At 41.4% G+C, this 18908-nt stretch overlaps 1 protein-coding gene across 1 annotated transcript in view; it reads right to left on the reverse strand.

Annotated features, from left to right (window-relative positions):
* EPHA5 (EPH receptor A5) overlaps positions 1–15896 on the reverse strand; it is a 479253-nt gene extending 463357 nt beyond the window's left edge. The window contains exon 1 of the mRNA XM_068233605.1: positions 14871–15896. Coding sequence (XP_068089706.1) covers positions 14871–15036 — 166 coding nt within the window. The 5' untranslated portion in view covers positions 15037–15896. The remainder of the gene's footprint in view (positions 1–14870) is intronic.
* Between the last annotated feature and the right edge of the window lie 3012 nt (positions 15897–18908).

The raw sequence follows: 18908 nt of genomic DNA on the forward strand, positions 1-18908 counted from the left end.
TAAAGGCTTGACAGCCCTACTCTTGTTCAGTAAATATGTTTTTCTTCTGTAAATAGTGAGCCATTGTCCGAGGTTTTTTTTTATAGATGCTCAAACAGCTTTTTAACTATAGAACAGGAGAAATAACACATTCTGTGACCTTTATATAATTATCCAGTAAGTTACAAAGAGGTAAAATTATAGCCTTAAATACAAATTTTACTTGATCATTATGGAAGTCTGTAATATTTTGATATTTTACCACTTGAGAACCGCATTGTTAAACCCCCTTAGTGACCAGGCCATTTGTTACTAAATGGGTCACTGCAGCTTTAAGTCCTTGCTGCAGGGCCGCAGCACACAGCACACAAGTGATTTTCCCCAAATCCCCGACCCCCCCCCCCCCTCTTCTCCACACCAACAGAGCTTTCTGTTGGTGGGGTCTGATCGCTCCCCCATGTTTATTTTTTTGTAAATATTTTTATTTTTGTAATAAATAAATTTACTTATTTACTATTTACTTATTTTTTTATTAATTTTCCCTCCATCCCCCAGTCAGCCTATCACAGCAGATTGCTCCTGTGTCCTCCAGGGGGACAGCCATGTCACACGGCTGTCCCCAGTACAGCGCAGTCTTAGATCGCAGCGATGTACATAGTTATTAGATGGCGATTTCACCGTCTAACAGTCTCTGAGCGGCAATCGCCACTGGGAGACTGAAGGTGGAGCTCCATCATCCAAGCAGAGATGCACGCACATCGGCGTGCATGCTCTACTTCAATCCCCATAGAAAGCCATTCACGCCAATCAGTGTGGAGTGGTCCTGGGGCTGCCGCCGCGTTCACGCCAATTGGCGTGGAGCGGTCGGCAACAGGTTAAAGTAAATCTGAGATGTCGCTTAGGGTTTTTTATACTTACCTGTGGCTTCCTACAGCCCCATGAGGTGTGTGTGTTCCCTCGCTGTCCTCTCCGGCCACTCCATTATCTTCTAATTCCACCTGGTAATCTGGCCAGCTGCGCTCTTCTGCTCGGCCATGCGCACACCTCTTCCATCGCATTCCTGCAGCCAGGACTGACCAGATTACCGCAGCTGGTCAGATTACTGGAAGGCTTAGTAAGAGAACGGAGCGACTGGAGATGACGGCAAGCGAGCCCACGTACTTCATGCGGCTGGAGGAAGCCCCAGGTAAGTATAAAACAAGTGACATCTCAGGTACACTTTAAGCTTCATATCTGTCCATTTAAGTTATGCTACAAAACTTAACAACATGGGGTACAATTTGATACTATACACCAGGTGTCAAGGCGTACCAGAAAATATGGTGAAAACAAAGTGTGGTTGTATCAGAAACGTAATATGGTTGGTGAAAATGAAATTTAGATGTATCTGCAATGTTATTTGCCTGGTGAATAGGAAATTAAGTTGTTATGGAAATGTTTTGTTGCGGCTAGATCTCTTTCGCCTCAATTCACTAAGATCATGCTGGAGATAATAAGGCAAGAGAAAACTTACCTCACACAGTGAGAGAGTTATCTTATCTCTTCATTCCTTACGTTACCTCCTCTGTAGTTAATTTACCTCCTCTGTAGTTAATTTACCTCCTCTGTAGTTATTTTCACACACAGTTAATGAACAGCCTGTCTTTAACTCTGGAGTTATTTTAAGGATTGGAGAGTTAACTTAAAGACAGAAGAGTTAACTTTAGGCTTGCCTGAGGTAAAATGTTTCCTGAATACTACATGCCTTATCACCATGGTAACAACTCTAGAAGAGTTATTAAAGACAGGAGATAAGCTTAGTGAATTGAGGCCATAATCTGTAATTTCTCTGCCTGTGCAAGTAGGGCACCCAGGTTAGAATATCGGTCACCGTAGACATATTTACCTAGGGTTTTCCCTATCCTATCTCTCAGGCTAATCCTCCCCTTCCTATGCCTAAAACTAACCCCCCACTTCCTACACCTAACACTACCCCCACCTACTCCTAATACTAGCTGCATGTGAAAGGGCACCTGATGTAAGTATTGCAGTAGCTAAATGAGAACAGTAAATAATTGCAGATAAATAGAACATGGGTAACTGTACAGATATTCAAATACATTCTTGCCTATCCTATCACTCACACTCACCCTCCCATACTCATGCCTAATCCCCTGTCTACAAAAAGTGATAATGAGGAGGCCGTGACGATGCTAATATGTTACTGGGTTGACTAACATCAAATGTTTTTGTGGCAAAGCGAATGCGTTATTGTGATTATTATGAAAATGTGTGGCAGTAATCGCTAATGCTATATGAGGCACCCAAAAATGCTCTTTTGGCCTATGAAACCACTATTTCCATGAACCACAGGCATCAGGATTACCAGTCTCTGGTACCAAGTGTATTCAAGATATTAGTGTTACTCTGCTATTACAGGTTTACAAAGGTGTTTATATTCATGTTTTCACAAATCTTCCCCAGTCCTTCCCTAAATAATCTCACAACATTATATCCCCTTCCCAAAGCGTCCCACTTAATATCAAACTCTTCCAGATGTCTCTAACTCGGCTGAATACAAACCCTCTCGTTAACTGAACCTCGCCAACATTAACTCCTTCCTGAAAACCAAACATTCCCTTACCCTAATTTTAACCCCTTTCTGAGGTCCATGCCTAACTTTGTAACCTTTGTCCCTCTGTCCTATTTCTTAATTCTGACCCACAACCCTAACTGCTACTTTCCTTCTGTGATTACTTTCACACTTTCCATTGTAGCATCGACTTTTGTTTTCAACGCAGCACTGAGCACATGGCAATAACTTTATCTGGCTCCCAAAAGAACAGAATTAGTACAGATGAAATAAATAAGCAGCCATGGCCCTTGATTTGTGCAAGTAACTATTTATGCCGTATGGTTGGCGCTTCTGGACTCTTAACATGGTTTTAATGGAGTGCAATTTTACCTTTCTGACAGGTTTTTGTTTGTTTGTTTGTTTGTTTTTTTACAGTTTTAGAAAACTCTTATCTGGCTACAAATTCAAATGGAAAAAATAATTTTTAACAATAAATTATGAAAAGGCTTCTGCAGCACTCATTTGTGTATATGACCAATTTATAAGGAATGTGAATTTCCTGTCACAGGTTTCATGTAGCATGTGTGACAGAGACAGACAGAAGCAGATGGGCATTGTGATAAATAATCTTTACATTTGCCGAAACATAGCATACATACTAGTTAGTGAAATATGGTCTGGTGTTAGTCATGGAGCATATATGCAGACATCAAACCAAAATAAGGCTGATTAGGGTCATACATTTAATGACTTACTGTACCTTGATTATTGCAAGTTTTCGAAATGTAGTTTCTTCAGGCATGATATATTACTGGATCATGGTACAGTTCTGATTCAGTTCTGTATCATACCTGAAGAAGAAACTTAAAGCTTCAAAAGCTTGCAATAAACCAGGTACAGTTAGTCATTAGCAGTATTACCTGACTCAATGTTTGTTGGTTTGAAGTCCGCATGCTACAGTTAAGAACCATGTAGCCAAAGTTAAACCATAGGCCTAATTTTAAAAGTTTTTGCAGAGCTATAATATCGGAAGAGTGGAGCAGTTGTGGAAAAGCAGCTTGGTGTGCTGTGTGAGGAGTCTGACAGTGAGTGAGGAGGGGGGAGGCAGGAGAGCAGCAGTGTTTCATTTGAATTAAATGAATCAGAGTAAATTGACAGATTCTGTGTGATCATTCCAAATCAAAAAGGGTCGGGGTGTGTGGGGGGAGCACCAGCCCTGCTGGGAAGTGTAAAATGTTCAAATGGGGAAATCAATGGGTATTCACAAATGGTGCAAAACTTGTCTGAGTATGACAGTGTCTAAAATGCTGCAGAATGTGATATCGCTAATCACAGGTCATCACAGGGCATCTCATTGGTGCTCATATTCAGGAGACAACAGGTTCAGTGCAGCTTTCCTGTATGCTCCATATTAGTGCTGGTCATACTAGTCTTGTTTTAGTGGTGGTGGTATGGTACACTGTTGATGGGGAGGATAATTGTACATAGTGTGCATTCATGTACTGTATGCATGGTACTTTTCATATTTATATGTGACTGCAAATTGTCTTCTCTATTTACATTCTTAAGGAAGGGAGCAAATCTGTGCCGTGTACCAAGGACTAGAGATGGCCCAAACGGTTCGGCCACGAACTTATTCGCTCAAACTTCGGTGGTTTGCGTTCGCTGTGAACCTCAAACTATATGCTTGTTCGACCCCCCCCCCCCCCCCTATACTACATCAGTAGGCTAAACTTTGACCCTCTACATCACAGTCAGCAGACACAGGGTAGCCAATCAGGCTACACTCCCTCCTGGAGCCCCCCCCCCCCTTCCCTTATAAAAAGCAGGCAGCGTCAGCCTTTTCACTCACTCGTGTGGCTGCAGTAATTAGAGAAGAGAAAGCTTAGTTAGGCTCTTGTGTTAGGCTTGTTAGGTTGCTCGTTCTTGTTGATACCTATTGCTAAAAAGCACACCTCATCCTCAACAGCTCTTTTGAGAACTAATGTTGTTCTTGTGATCTATTTTTTTGTGTGTGTGTCCCACAGACACTTGTGTTGCATATACAGCCATGTCAGTCAGTCGCAGCTACTGGACCTTGGCCCCTTGGTAATTCCTACTGTGCCACTGCCAGGCCCAGCACATTCAGTGACTACCTGTGTGTGACAGCTGCACATTTGTAATACCAATCACTGCATACCCATCTGTTCAGTGCACCTACCTACCTACGTGAGTGCACGTAGTGTTAAATACCAGTCACTGCACCTGTTCACGGTACCTGTGTGTGTGACAGCTGCACTTTTGTAATACCAATCACTGCATACCCACCTGTTCAGTGCACTTACCTACCTACGTGAGCACATGCAGTGTTATTTACCAGTCAGTCACTGCACCTGTTCACGGTACCTGTGTGTGTGTGTGACAGCTGCATATTTGCAATACCAATCACTGCATACCCACCTGTTCAGTGCACCTACCTACCTACATGAGCGCACGCAGTGTTATATACCAGTCACTGCACCTGTTCACGGTACCTGTGTGTGAAAAAGCTGCACATTTGTAATACCAATCACTGCATACCCACCTGTTCAGTGCACCTACCTACCTACATGAGCGCACGCAGTGTTATATACCACAAGTCACTGCACCTGTTCACGGTACCTGTGTGTGTGACAGCTGCACATTGTATTGATACCAGTCACTGCATATCTGTTCACTGCAACTGTGTGACTGCACATTGTATTAGTCAAGTCAGTGCATACCTTTTACTTCATCCCCCCAATATGGGCAAAACAGGCAGAGGCAGGCCACCCGGCAGGTCTTTTTGACGTCATAGTGTCGTGATTTTGTGCGGCCCTGGACCAAAGTACAGTGTTTAGAAGGCCTGTGCCATCAACCCCCAAGATTGTCAGGACATAGTTGATTATATAACACAGAACACCTCATCTTCCTCAGCTTCCGCACGGAAGCGTGACATATCTTCCTCCTCATGCTCTGATTCTGGCACCCCATAAACACTCAGTCGGCCGCCACCAACAAAGTGCCATCACCCCAGGGCTCAGCGGTGTGGACATTTTTTTGTGTGTCTGCCTCAGATGAGAGAAATGCCATCTGAACTCTCTGCCACCAAAAATTGAGGCGTGGAAAGACCAAGACCCGCATAGGGACACTTTCCTTACGAAGGCACATGATGACAAAGCACAAACTGCAATGTGATGACCACCTGAGGAAAAGCAGCACTCAAAAGCAAAGCCACACACCGCAGTAGAAGATACTAGGCCGCAATTATTTCTCACAAAAGGCGATAACCAAACTGTACCATGATGCTAAAAGGCAAGTGGTGTCATCTCTGGCATACAGTGTTGGGTCAAGGGTCCATCTGACCACGTGGTCTGCAAAGCACGGTCAGGCTTGCCCGAAAGACTAAGTCAGTCCTCACACACAGCATCTCTGCCTGCACGCCGTGTGACTGCCTGCCCCAAGACTAAGTCAATCCCCACACAGCATCTCTGCCTGCAGGCCGCTTGACTGCCTTCTCCGCCACCACTAACAGGGTCCAGGACTCCAGACGGATTCCTGAATTTTTATAATAATTTTTCTGGTGCGTGTACATGCCTGCCTAATTTTTCTGGCTGCACTGCAGCTGCAACAACAAAACAAAAGGCTTCGTGATCGTTACCTTGACGTGGTGAAGGGGCTTGCGTATCACAATGAAGCAATGGCCGCTGGCTATATGAGTGTCTCGGGGGGGGGCACACCCAAGATAATAAGGTCATTGCTTCATTGTGGACCATCCAAAATTCGATCAGCTGGACAGTCACTGTTGTTCTGTCATTCAGCTACCTCAGCCCGGTGACCATGTGGGCTTGAAAAACGCTTTTGCCTGCACTCTGGCCATGGTGTGCACCAGTCCAGCACGGCCATCACTACACAAACAGCTGTTTGCGGTGCGTTACACAGTGAGTTTGGTCTGTCAGTGTGAAGCAGTACACTAATTACACTACCTGAGTGATGTATACACATGCAAGATGTTTTAAAGCACTTTAGGCCCCCAATTTAGCATGCAATGTGATTTCTGCCCTTTAAAACGCTGCTGTGCGTCAAATCCAGATTTTTCCCACTTTTGGCGTGTATTCCACTTCGCCATGCAAAAACTCAGGTGTTAGAACCCTTGAAACATCTTTTCCATCACTTTTGTGGCCAGCATAAATGTTTGTAGTTTTCAAAGTTCACCTCCCCATTGAACTCTATTGCGGTTTGAAAAGTTTGTGCGAACCGAACATTTTGCGCAGGTTCGCGTTCGAGGTTCGCGAACCTAAAATTGGAGGTTCAAGCCATCTCTACCAAGGACCCCCACAACATTTTACTATAGAGGCCTGTGATATATATGTATGCATACTATAGGAGACCATAAAGAGCTTAATTCACAGATGTATTTACAGAAGCATAGAGACTTGTCTGAAATCGATATTGCATATAAAAACAATTATGTTCTAAATTTAAAACCATATGCTCTTTCTTTAAAAAGGTTCACTTATTTTTATTACACAGATGATTACTTTCCTATACTAAAACATTTAGGGCAAGTATGATTAAATGGATATTCAAATGTGTTTATATTCTCCCATGTGCAGAAAAGCAACTGTAACCTCAAAGAAAAAAAAAACACCACATTATAAATGAGCACAGCAGACTTGTAAATTCTCTCATTAAAATGCACAGAAAACAGCTATTCTAATAATATCAGCATTTTATGCCTCATTTTTCATAAGTGCAATCCTAACCCTAATTCATTATTATCCTCCAACACACAGGCAGGAAAACATAAACACACATGACAAATCATTTCATTTAAAACAAATAATGCATCAGGGGTTGCAAAAAGTGAAATTCTAGAATTTATATGCCCTTACTAGCAGTATTAGTTACATTGGGTATTAGTTACACTGCTCTATTGGGATGCTCTCTACTCCTTTCTACTTGCTTTAAAATTCAATAAACAGGGAAATGAATATGTAAAATACAACTACATATATTTTATCTTTACTAATTATCGGTTTGAAACAATGTAGGTATTTGTGCGTGTTAAAACGATAGTGCACGCCCTCCCTCCCCTATCACAGATAAATATACTGCCAATACTCACCTATAAGGTCTCCTGAATGATTGACCATCCGTTCATTGCGATTGATTGGAAATAATGATTTAATAGAAGATTCCTGGCTCACCAACGGAGGAGAAAATAATAAGCAATCAGATCAGACTTAAAAGAATCATTCTGAAATTTCGATCACCGATCAATAGAACAATCACTTGTCATTGTTTGGCACCATTAAAGGCACCCAATTAATGATATGGTCAATCGCTCAGGAGATTGTACCATTAATAGACACCTTAAGTGAGTAACCCCCACTACTCAAGCCTTCCAGATGAATTGATGCCATTGATCTCTCAAGCCACACCTCTCTCCATATATTGGTAGGTAGTTAAAGGGCAACACTGCATCCCATATTTCCCTTTTCTGCATACCACAAAATCATAGCACAGGTGCATTTCCTATTCAGCTTTAAAGGTTTTCATGCCTCTCTCAGAGGGTACCGGCTGGTCTGTCCAAGAACCAGGCCAAAAGATGCCTTGTAATATCATTGTTGTATCTTCACTAGGAAATGACTATCTCTAAAACAATAACATTGAATTCTTAATGCGTTTTCCTTTTCTGAAACGCTAGATCGTTCTAAAGCTTTAGTGATGACTCATGTGGCATTTCTGGGGCCAGACACAGGAACACATTAATGTCCTCATAACTATGCTGGGGTGATGATCTGTTTGCTAAGTCAAGCTCCAAATGACTAATGATAATTATATGTCAAAAGCCTCATGCCACAAAGTGGCTACAGACTTCAAGATTCACATATCTCTAATGGCATCATAGAATGTATGGGTGCCTTCATTTTTTGCACTGCCAATTATCTTATCTCTTTAAAAGATGGGTCATAACAATGTTCCTTAGTTCAAATTGAGAAGTAATGATAAATCCATTCAGTGAAAAAATACTACTGAACTTCTATGGCATCACATCACTAATAACTAACTAATGCATATATATCACACTATACAGTACCTTTGGTTTTAATGGCTCTACTATGAACTAAGGAACTAAGACACAGTCATGTGGTTGCAACCAGATAATCAGAGACATGCAAATCAATTATCTGACCAAGTGGACCATTTTTCTCCATCAATTCTCCCTAAACAGAATTTCTGTAGGATAAATTGTTGCATCACTCCCTTAGCATTAACAGGCCCACTGTCACAGTCCTAAGCAATTATGGTGCTGGGGCATGAATATGTGCATAGGAACACACAGCCCCTCACTGCACAGGCAGCACATTATTATATAGATCTATCCTCTTTGTTGACACTGTATAACATATAAAGAATACCAAGCTGCAGCAAGCTGCAGCAAGCCATTAATAGATAATGAAGGCCTGTTCATAGCAGTCTGCAGCATTCAAACACTTGGCTGCATGGTACATAGATGCAACAGCAAAACTGGTATTTGGATTATAGACGCATCTGCTGAGCTAGAAAGGTTAAGTAAAATAATAACAAAAATGCTTTTTATTATGCAAGTCACAGACAGACAACACACAAGCTGTATGTCATGCGTGAGACGTAGGAAACGTGCTATCTGACAAAATAGTTTCACAAATTGCTCGTTTTAGAAGCGGTGAGGATGCTTTACAGTTTATTCAGCCTACATCCTTAAAATAAAACATGACACTAGTGCCAACATTTCAACAGCTATTATAGAACAGAACTCCATCAGCTGATACACAACAGAGGCCAATGTATACATCTGCAAAGCAGCGGATGTTACCCAGTTAGAATCCATGTCTTAGTTTTCCTACCTAATTATTATTATTATTGATTTATAAAGTGCCAACATATTTTATAGCGCTGTGCAAAGTAAGAAACAAACATGGGGTACATAATAACACAGACAATAGTGTACCTAATACATTCTGTTTATAAAGTCAAACCCAGCTTAATCTTTTCATGTAAAAAAAAAATCAAAAAATTGTTAAGTCTGGGCATATTATAAATGTGTTTAAATGTAAAACTCTAAAAACACACACTTAGTAACATCACCCCTCTGCATCAAGCCCATAGAAGTGGCCTGGAGAGAAGGACAACTTGCACAGCACTTGGTTGTTTGCTTAGTGCATGCTTTGGCCATTTTTGAGTACATTCTGTGCTGAATGGCAAATGAGTGTCACCGGTGAAAGAGGAAGTGTTGTTAAGCTGTCATGATCATTTTGGATTTCATGGCCGCTATCGCTGATACACGCCTAAGTAAACAGTGCTATCATACACAATTCACTATGTTAGAGGAAGTCGTCAAATTATTGCAGGCCTGTTTCCTTCCACACCATCCATCCTCTGCTTAACATGATAAAGGTTCTCCATTTTAATTCTCTAAGTAACAGTTGAAAAGCCTCAAACAATTTCTGAAATTTCTGGCCTCATGTGGCTGCCCTCTTGCTTTGTGGTGCGCTCCTGTATTTAGCAAGGAAGGGTCAAAAGGGGCAGAGATGTTGGCAGTGAAAAGGACAGCCTTTGTGTTTTCAGCTTGGGGGAGAAAGAATAGGCTTAGAGGGGAGTTTTGTAACATAGGGGATTTTACTTAACCTCATTAGTTCCAGATGGGCCCTAATACAGTAATATTACTCATGGTAGTGTATTAGGTTAACATATTGAAATGTCTGTTTTATACGGCAGTGTTCCTGTTTGTTTACTTAACTTCACTTTCTTTACAAACTCTGGAGACATTAGAGAGATCCCTAGCACTGTCCCACCCAGTAACTCTATACTAAACTTTTCTCTTAGACTCACAGATGTTGTGACTTCTAGTTTATCATCCCATTGTTTCTCTAGCTCAGTCCTGTCAAACAATATTCTGAGGTAGCTTGTCAAAGTGACATTGTTAAGTCATGACTGGATTGGTGGCAGTATTAATTCTTTTACATAGCCTGCGGGATTTACCTTAACCATCTGGCTATGAGAAAAAAGGATCAAGAGTTATGTTCATTCATTGTTTGTCTACATTCACCAAATGACATATAATGGTTGTTTTATTAGTGAGTGTCAAACTAAATAATACAATAAAATAAGGGCTTCATTACATGCTGCTAGAAATCCCATAGTGTCAGTGTTTGCTTAAAAGTTTTATACATGGTTCACATGATAGTTTTTGTTGTTCCACTTTTATTACGGAACTGAAATATTATTTGTGCAGTCTTACAACAATGGCGAAAACAAACAATTTTTGATTTTCTCACTAGACGAAAAAAAAATACACCTGACTTATTTCCTATACCATTTATGATATGGTTACCTTTAAAGTGTACACATTTGTTAGATTACACAAACATACTGGTGAAATAAAATAAAATAAAAATAAAGCACATACCATGCACAGAAACACACTGTGAAATATTTAAACACAAAACACACTGCTGAGCTATGAAGTGTACCTAACACTTGTTTACACACCGATAGGTATGCTATTATTGTCTGTTTTAATGTTATGGTGTGTAGTAGCTGCATAAAATAAAACACTAATGTGCAGGGCTATGAAACCCAAACAGTCATATGGTCACATGCTTCATTTTGCCATTTTTGATAAAGCTAGACCTCCTTCAATGTGTGTTTTCAAACAGACATGATCCTCGTGATCTTGCTCTTAAGGATACATTGGAGAAACTTGAAAGCCTTTGAGAAATTCAAGAATGGTTAAGGTAAGTACAATGTGGTCTTTACCAGCAGTACATCAACAGCAATTAATTTCAACTGCAACCAAGCCAACAATGGTGAACAGGGAGGAGAAAACTATTAGTGTTTAATTATTTTAATTATCAGCAACTTTTTCTTCTCAAAAAATCTATGCACTATGGAAAAGTTTTCAACTAGTAAATGCAGCATCTCCACCTCCGTTTAGTCAGAGTCGGGGCTCTTAACAATCGCAAGATCAGTACCAGAGCTTTAAGCTCTCGTCATCATCTAAAATATTCCCCCCAAAAAGTTCTAAATTAACTAACCACATCCCTGGTGTGCATAAATGCATAACCACATCCCTGGTGTTCATAAATGCATCAAAATGCATGTGATACCCAATAATACATACCATACTCTTGGTTACTGAATGTGCCACAAAAAAACGTACATATTTAGCTTTTACTGTGTGTAGAGTATATATAATGTGCCACATACACCATGGCACGAATCAGTAAGAAAAGTTCTCTACATGTTGTTAATATATATAGCATGGTCTGACCCTTCATTATAATTATCTAAGTCGATTTTAGGCCAGGTATGTGTATGTATAATGAAAGTGTACATATAAAGGCCTAGGTTTGCTATCATGGTTCATATATTTTGAGCAATGTGCATTATTATTATTTACTGCTTTGCCGATTTAATGTTAAGAGGAACAAACAGAATGGAACTGCTTAGTAGAAACAAAAATTGCGTAAATATAAAAAAAAATATTTGAAAGGAAAGGAGCAAGCGTTTACTACAATATAACAATATTACACCAGTCAGGAATTTGGATCCTATTCTGAGTACCTCCCACCATCCAACATACAAGACTTGGATATGTATTCTATATGTTATTACTTCTACGAAATGTCTACTTGAGTCACACACACTTGATGTACACTATACATCATTGAAATCTAAGGAGGTGATTCAAGGTTTTTCCACTTCTAGAAGTGAAGAAGTTATTATTGGAGAAAAAATGCACTATGACGAAAGCAGAGTATTCATAATATGTGATTAGCCAAAGACCGATATGAAGTAGTTTAATAATCAGACTCGAAAATAATAATAATTAAATAAATGGACATCTCTTGCTCTTTTGTACAACAGGTTAATGCCCAGATACATTTTACATTGTATACGATATACAAGGCCAAAGAGCTGTCCTTGAACTAATGGGCTGAAGCAAAATCCCAACTTAATGACTTGAGTTAATTTTTTAAAAAGCAAAAACACAATGATGTTAATAAATAAAATGTCTTCAGTCTTAATTAAATAAAAAAAAAAATTTTTTCTGTTTACAATGCGACTAGTAGCAAATTTCTTTTGTGATGACCATTGTTTCATTGTTAACCAATGATTATCCAGAGTATTTTCTTTTAAATGCCATATCTGATATGCCAAGCAATGAAGAATTGCATGTATAGTCATTACACTCTCATGCTTGAACAACAAAAGTAAAAAATATTCACATTCAATAACACATCTAAAATAAACATATCAAAAGGATTCATATGTGATAAATCCCGTAGGTTTACATTTTCTTAAAACGTAATAAGAAAAAATATCAAAATAACATCTGAAGTCGATAAATACTAGAAAAAAAAGTAAATACTGCTACCAAAAACACATGGACCGCAACCATTCAAGCCCAGACAACTGCTTGATTCACAATGCTCTAAAATCAAATTGTGTTACAATGGCTTGTTAACTTAACTGTATGTCTCGTGGGAAATTTCACCAGTAGTAGACATAGTCCTCTACTTTATTTGCTTCCGGAGTTACATCCTGCAATCACAAACTACTATCTTGGGCCAAAACTTTGTTTTAAAAAAGTAGGCACATTTTAAGAACATCGTTATCGTAAAGTCAACAGATTTTGTTGCCATGGGCCCTGATGTAAAATAAATATATATATATATATATATATATATATATATATATATATATATATATATATATATATATACACACAAAAACACTATAAAATATAATTACCAATGGATTAGCGTGATTGATTGGGTGCCTTTTGCCTTTGGCGTATGCACCAGCTACTGACTAATGACATGTGGCCTATCTTGTTTCCAATACTACCAATTATTGTTTAATGAAATAAAAAAACGCCATTTGTTATAAAGTTTCGTTTTTTTTAATCAAATAATGCCACGTGCTTTATACAGAGTATAATAGACTTAATGGTGCACCTGTTAAGAGAACCGATAGATCTTATTAAAGAGGAAAAACTTCAATTTTTTTTTGCAAACTGCAAACAAAAAAAATCACATACGTGTGTTAATGATCTCAGTGTATTAAGGGTGATACCTTGGGGTATTCAGAACTTTTGTACAACAGAGCTACATTTTTAAAAATGTATGTTTCCCATTCAGACAACAATGAGTAATTACTTTGGAGTTTGTGGCAGATAACAGCTCATGGCCCCACGCCTCCTTTCTCAATCACAACACAATGGTGACCCCATCCTGTAATGAATGATACAACCACAGGTATGTACTGAAGTCACCTGCACCCCAGCAATAGTAATGCAATAAAGTCAGTCACTGCTATAGCTCTTGACTCCTTTCTGTGGCTGAAGGAGCGAGCTTCTAACAAGGCATCAGCATAAACCCTGCAGCAATGCTATGACCCACGAGTCAACTCCATTTTCATCGCCTGCACAATATTATCACCACTGTACAGCATGACATTACTTTTGGTGCAGCTGAAGATAGTGGCCATGCCAGCAACACTAAAATGACCAGTTTTTACTATTAAAAGTCAAAATACCAGAAAGGCTGAGGCTAATACGAAAACTATAAAAACAGCTGTATAATACATACCATGAACTAATTTGATTTACGATGCCAAATTATAGACTGGGGAAGGGAGAAAAAATATTATTACATGTATTATTATTGGATATAGATGGATGCAGCTGCTTGCTATTAAAGAACCATGACATGCCCAATACTCTTGATTTTTTTTATTTCTTTTTTTGTAGCATTGCTTTTACAACTAAGCAAAAATCATAAAAAGCAGCTATAAGTTTGACAGGTATGACAAGGTAATGGAATGACATCAAAGGCCAAGTATTATGTGTATAGTGAATGGATGTGTATCTGCACCAGCATTAGTTAAATACAACAGTAAACATAAAACATGCAAGTTCTTTGTAAACTAAAACATGCAGTCTAAAACACTTGCTTAATAATGCAGACTGACACTAGCTGATCCAGTTTAGACCTGACAAGCACTATTTTTGCTTTACATCTCCTCTCTCCATGGTACACAGTGTTGTTTAATAGGGGATGGCAGCATTGGAGGCTCAGTGTCACTGGATGAATGCAGCACATGTATAATCACACACATGTGTTGAAACATCCCTGCATTTTCCTGCCAGAGTGATGGATGCTAGGCTCAAAGTGATGTTTGCACACTGACTGCCTACAGCTTCTAACGTGTTTAGTGTTAACATAATGTATAGACAGGCATAAATAACGTTCAGGCAATGAAGATGAAGCAGAATGCTAAAGCTCACCTTCATTGCTTGGTCCAGCGATGCTCTTTGAATAGGTGCTGGAGACAAGCCATATCCATAGGGTTAAGTGAGTGCCAAATCCACCGCAGGTACCAAGCGACCAAGAGGATCCAGTAGTAAACCAGGGCAGTCCGGCAGCAGACTTGGCACCAGTGGCTTGCAGCATCTTCTTTCTCCAGCAATCCTTTATAAAAAGACCACTTCTTGCTTGGCTCTGTCTGTTTCAGAACATAGGGTCCTCCTAGAATCCTCTTCAGCTGCTGCCAGTGAGAAAATCCCTTCTTCCGCGGTGGCAATCCAATAGCTGGTCGTGATCAAGAAGTTGTCCTTTACCTTGCTGTCAGATGTGGCATGTGATCAGGTGTAAGGTCCCTCTCTCTCCCTGCCTCCCCCTCTCCTACAAATAACCCTGATGTGCCTACTCGTCTCTCCTCCTCTTCCACACTTTGATTTAGATTGGTGTGTGATGGCTCTGAGGAGCCAGATGATGTGGGTGGAAGACGAGGGATGTGACAAGATCAGCCCCACACGCACACACACACTTTTCTTTCTCCCCCTCCACCAAAAGTCAGACAGGGTGGACGGGGAAAGAGGAGGTGAGGTGACAGAGGAAGGGGGTGGGCTGTGAGATTGCAAGCAGCAATGATGTCCAAATTAAGGAGAGCAGATAAAGGCAGAGTCTCAGGAGGAGGACATCACACGGAATATGCTTGAGGTGATAGAGGGGCAGGCTGGTAGGGAGGAGAATAGGTAGTAGTAGCACAGAGACCCTCACTGTAAAGTCACATCCATAGACTGGAAAATGACATAGGTGGGGACTGGGGAGCGCAACTGAGAGATGGAAGCAAACATCCAAACGTCAGATCAGTGCCTCTGTTCTCTTATGTGGCTTTCACTCTTCTGTCCAGACGATGCTCAGAAGATGTACAAGAGGAGCAAAAGCAGACATCCAGCTTAGCGTAGCAGGAGAAAGTTCAGCATAGCCTTGCACTTTCAAGGAATCAGTCTGTCCTCTCCATCAGAGCCTCGGCTGTCCGCACAGCATCAGAGAATGCCATGCTCCACTGAACAGCATGAGAGACAGAATGATATGGCCATGATGGCTTTTACATATTCACTGGCAGAATGGGATTGCCATGCTTCTGTAGCCTCTTGTGCTGCCTGTGTGTGAGAACCATAGAGGCAGGCAGCGTCTGAGCTGCTGCTGCTGCTACTGAGAGCAATGTGATGCCTGCAGCCCCTGGCTTTTCTCCCTCCGTATCACAGTAATAATACACCGGGACTCTTCTGAACAGCAACTAAAAGGAAACAAAACAGCATACAAAAAAGTATCTACAGTGTCCTAGACCTAGAGAAAACAATGTTACAAAAGACTGTTATCCTAAATGTAATACAATATAGTATGCAGTAGGAAGGACTATGATCGGTTCAATTACAACGCTTGGTTTTTGAAGATGTGACTGCCAGCCGACAACTCTAGCCATAGCTCTAAGTATACGATTTCATATATTATTACACAGTGTGTCCACATGTTACTTTGCTGTGTGAAATAAGTCTTCTGCAGCTAAAAATCTCGATTTGAAAAATGTCATATGTCCTGAAACAGCAATGCTGAAGGAGTTAACAGCAAACTGGGCATTTCCACCACAGGTTTACCCATCATTATCATATTGTTGACACTTCAAGGTTGTAAGGCACAAAATGAATCATGCATCAAAGGTAAATTCCATATTTTTTAACTGCTAGTCATGGAGTTATAGTCAGAAGTCCTGGTAATTTTAACAGAGATGCATCTCTTCTGCTCCCTACTCCTGTGCCCTTATTCAATTCGTCTTTTCTCCTGAGGTTTTTCCTAGGTGAAATTAAAAGCTATCTCAGGTACCATACCATACTACATCTGCGCAGTAGTACTGCATAAGCGCAGAAAGCTCCGAGGCCCTGGGACTGAGACGGGGAAGCACGGCAGGCCGAGCCGCGCATGTGATGAAGCACAACTCGGTCAGCCTTTTGGGCAGTATCGCGGGCATCAGGAGCTACCTGGGGAGACAGCGAGGGACTGAGCAGCCCCAAAGGGGGCTTAAGGGAGCCCCAGGTAAGTATAGATTCTGAGATGGCTTTCATCTCAGGCTCTCTTTAACGAGACTGGGGGAGCAATCAGCCTGGAGGGGGCTGGAGGAAGCCCCAGGTATCAATATTTTTTTTTATCTCCCCTTGTCACAGATTTCCTTTAAAGTGCACATGCGGTGGTGCAGGAGGGGGGGGGGTGTCAGAGGGGACACAGAAGCATGGTCCCTGCCTCATAAAATGCCTCTGCCCCCCCCCCAAGCTGCTCTATGCCCCCCCCCCCCCACCCCCCACTGCCACTCCATAACCCCCTAAAATTGGCCACAATGATTTTCGCTAATCTGGAGGGGAAAGAAGGAGAAGGATTTCCTGCTCAAAACGCCCACTGGGGGAGTTCTTGCAAGTTTTCCACAGCTGCCATTGGGCAGCTCTCTCTCCCTGGCCGCGCCCCCTGCCACTCCCCCGCCTTCCTGCACGCTGAGGTCACGAAAGTGAAAGTAACTTGCTGCAGGCCACAGGAGCGGCATAGAGCGGCGGAGATGGCAGCTACCTGATCCGCTTAGCCCGCCTCCGCGATCAGGTAGCATCGTTTTTATTGTCCCCTTCTCTTTAATAAATATGTTTTATGCCACAAGCAAGCAAGGAGATACCCATAATAATTTTGACAATACTTTTTCACCAACTTTAGAGTACTTTTTCAAATGCAGAGTGCTGAAAAGTTATTGTAAACAGCAGGTTAAAAATGATCTCCTAGGAGAAAATGAAGTGAATAAAGGGGCCCTGGTGCTCCTTCATACAAGAGGCAGAGATGCATCATGGTCAGGAGGACTCAGAAGTTTGTGGACAGAGGTACACACAGGAATGGCGAAGGTAAGTATATCTATCAGCATGCTTCTCTGCCATATCTTTGAGGGAGACAGATATATATTTAGCATATGCATATAAGTGACAGAACCATTGCCCAATCTAGAACCGCTAGTATCCTAGTACCACGCTGCTTTTGGTGCCAGAGGTGGTTCAGGCGGGCTTAGAGAGAGGCCCTATGTAGTATGCGCTGCGTGACAGTCAGCATTTGGGGCCAATCAAAGTGTATTAAAGCTACTTCACATATCACATTAGAAGGGAGCGGCCGGTACTATGAAAGGAGTGCGTAACTTAGAAACACAAGCTACATAGCACTACCACGTGTAACATGCGCACAGAGATTTTAAACTAGCGCTGCTCAATTTAAGCTGCGCTGCTTTAGCAACGCAGCTTAAAGAGATTCAGAGCTGACATAAGGTAAACGTTTTATACATACCTGGGGCTTCCTCCAGCCCCAAATGCTCGGATTGCTTCCATGCCGCCTTCCTCCGCTGCCTGCAGCTTTGGGAACCCGGTCCCGTCACTTCTGTCGGTCGGAGCCAGTCTGACATAAGTGAAGTGCACTGTTTGAGTGTCTCTCCAGCAGCCGCTGGAGAGATATGTAGAGGGCGCACTTCTCCTGTGTAGACTTGTTCCGACTGACGTAAGTGACGGGACCTTGTTCCCAAAGCTGCAGACAGCGGAGGACGGCGGCGTGGGAGTGATCGAAGGGGATGGGGCTGGAGCAGAGCTCCATCATTCCAGTGGGGATGCGCGCGCATCGGCACGCATGATCCCTTGCAATCTCCGCTCCTAATGCTTCACACCAATTGGCGTGGGGTGGTCCTGGGGCTGCCGCCACATTCACGCCAATTGGCGTGGAGCGGTCGGCATGCAGTTACAGAGGAGATAAAAAAATTAACTTGTAGGAGAAAACTCAGGAGAAAAGCTAATTGCATATGAGCCTGGGGCCTTATTTAATGCACTTTTTTTCTCCTGAGTTTTTTTCTAGATGATTTTGTTCACATCTTGTTAATAAAATGCCATTCTGAACCACTAGCAAGCAAGAAAATTCTCAACATAAATGTGATAGTTATTTTCACCTATTCACCCCTTTTTGATACTTCTTCA

The sequence above is a fragment of the Hyperolius riggenbachi genome, chromosome 1, assembly GCF_040937935.1.
Source record: "Hyperolius riggenbachi isolate aHypRig1 chromosome 1, aHypRig1.pri, whole genome shotgun sequence".
NCBI lineage: Eukaryota > Metazoa > Chordata > Amphibia > Anura > Hyperoliidae > Hyperolius > Hyperolius riggenbachi.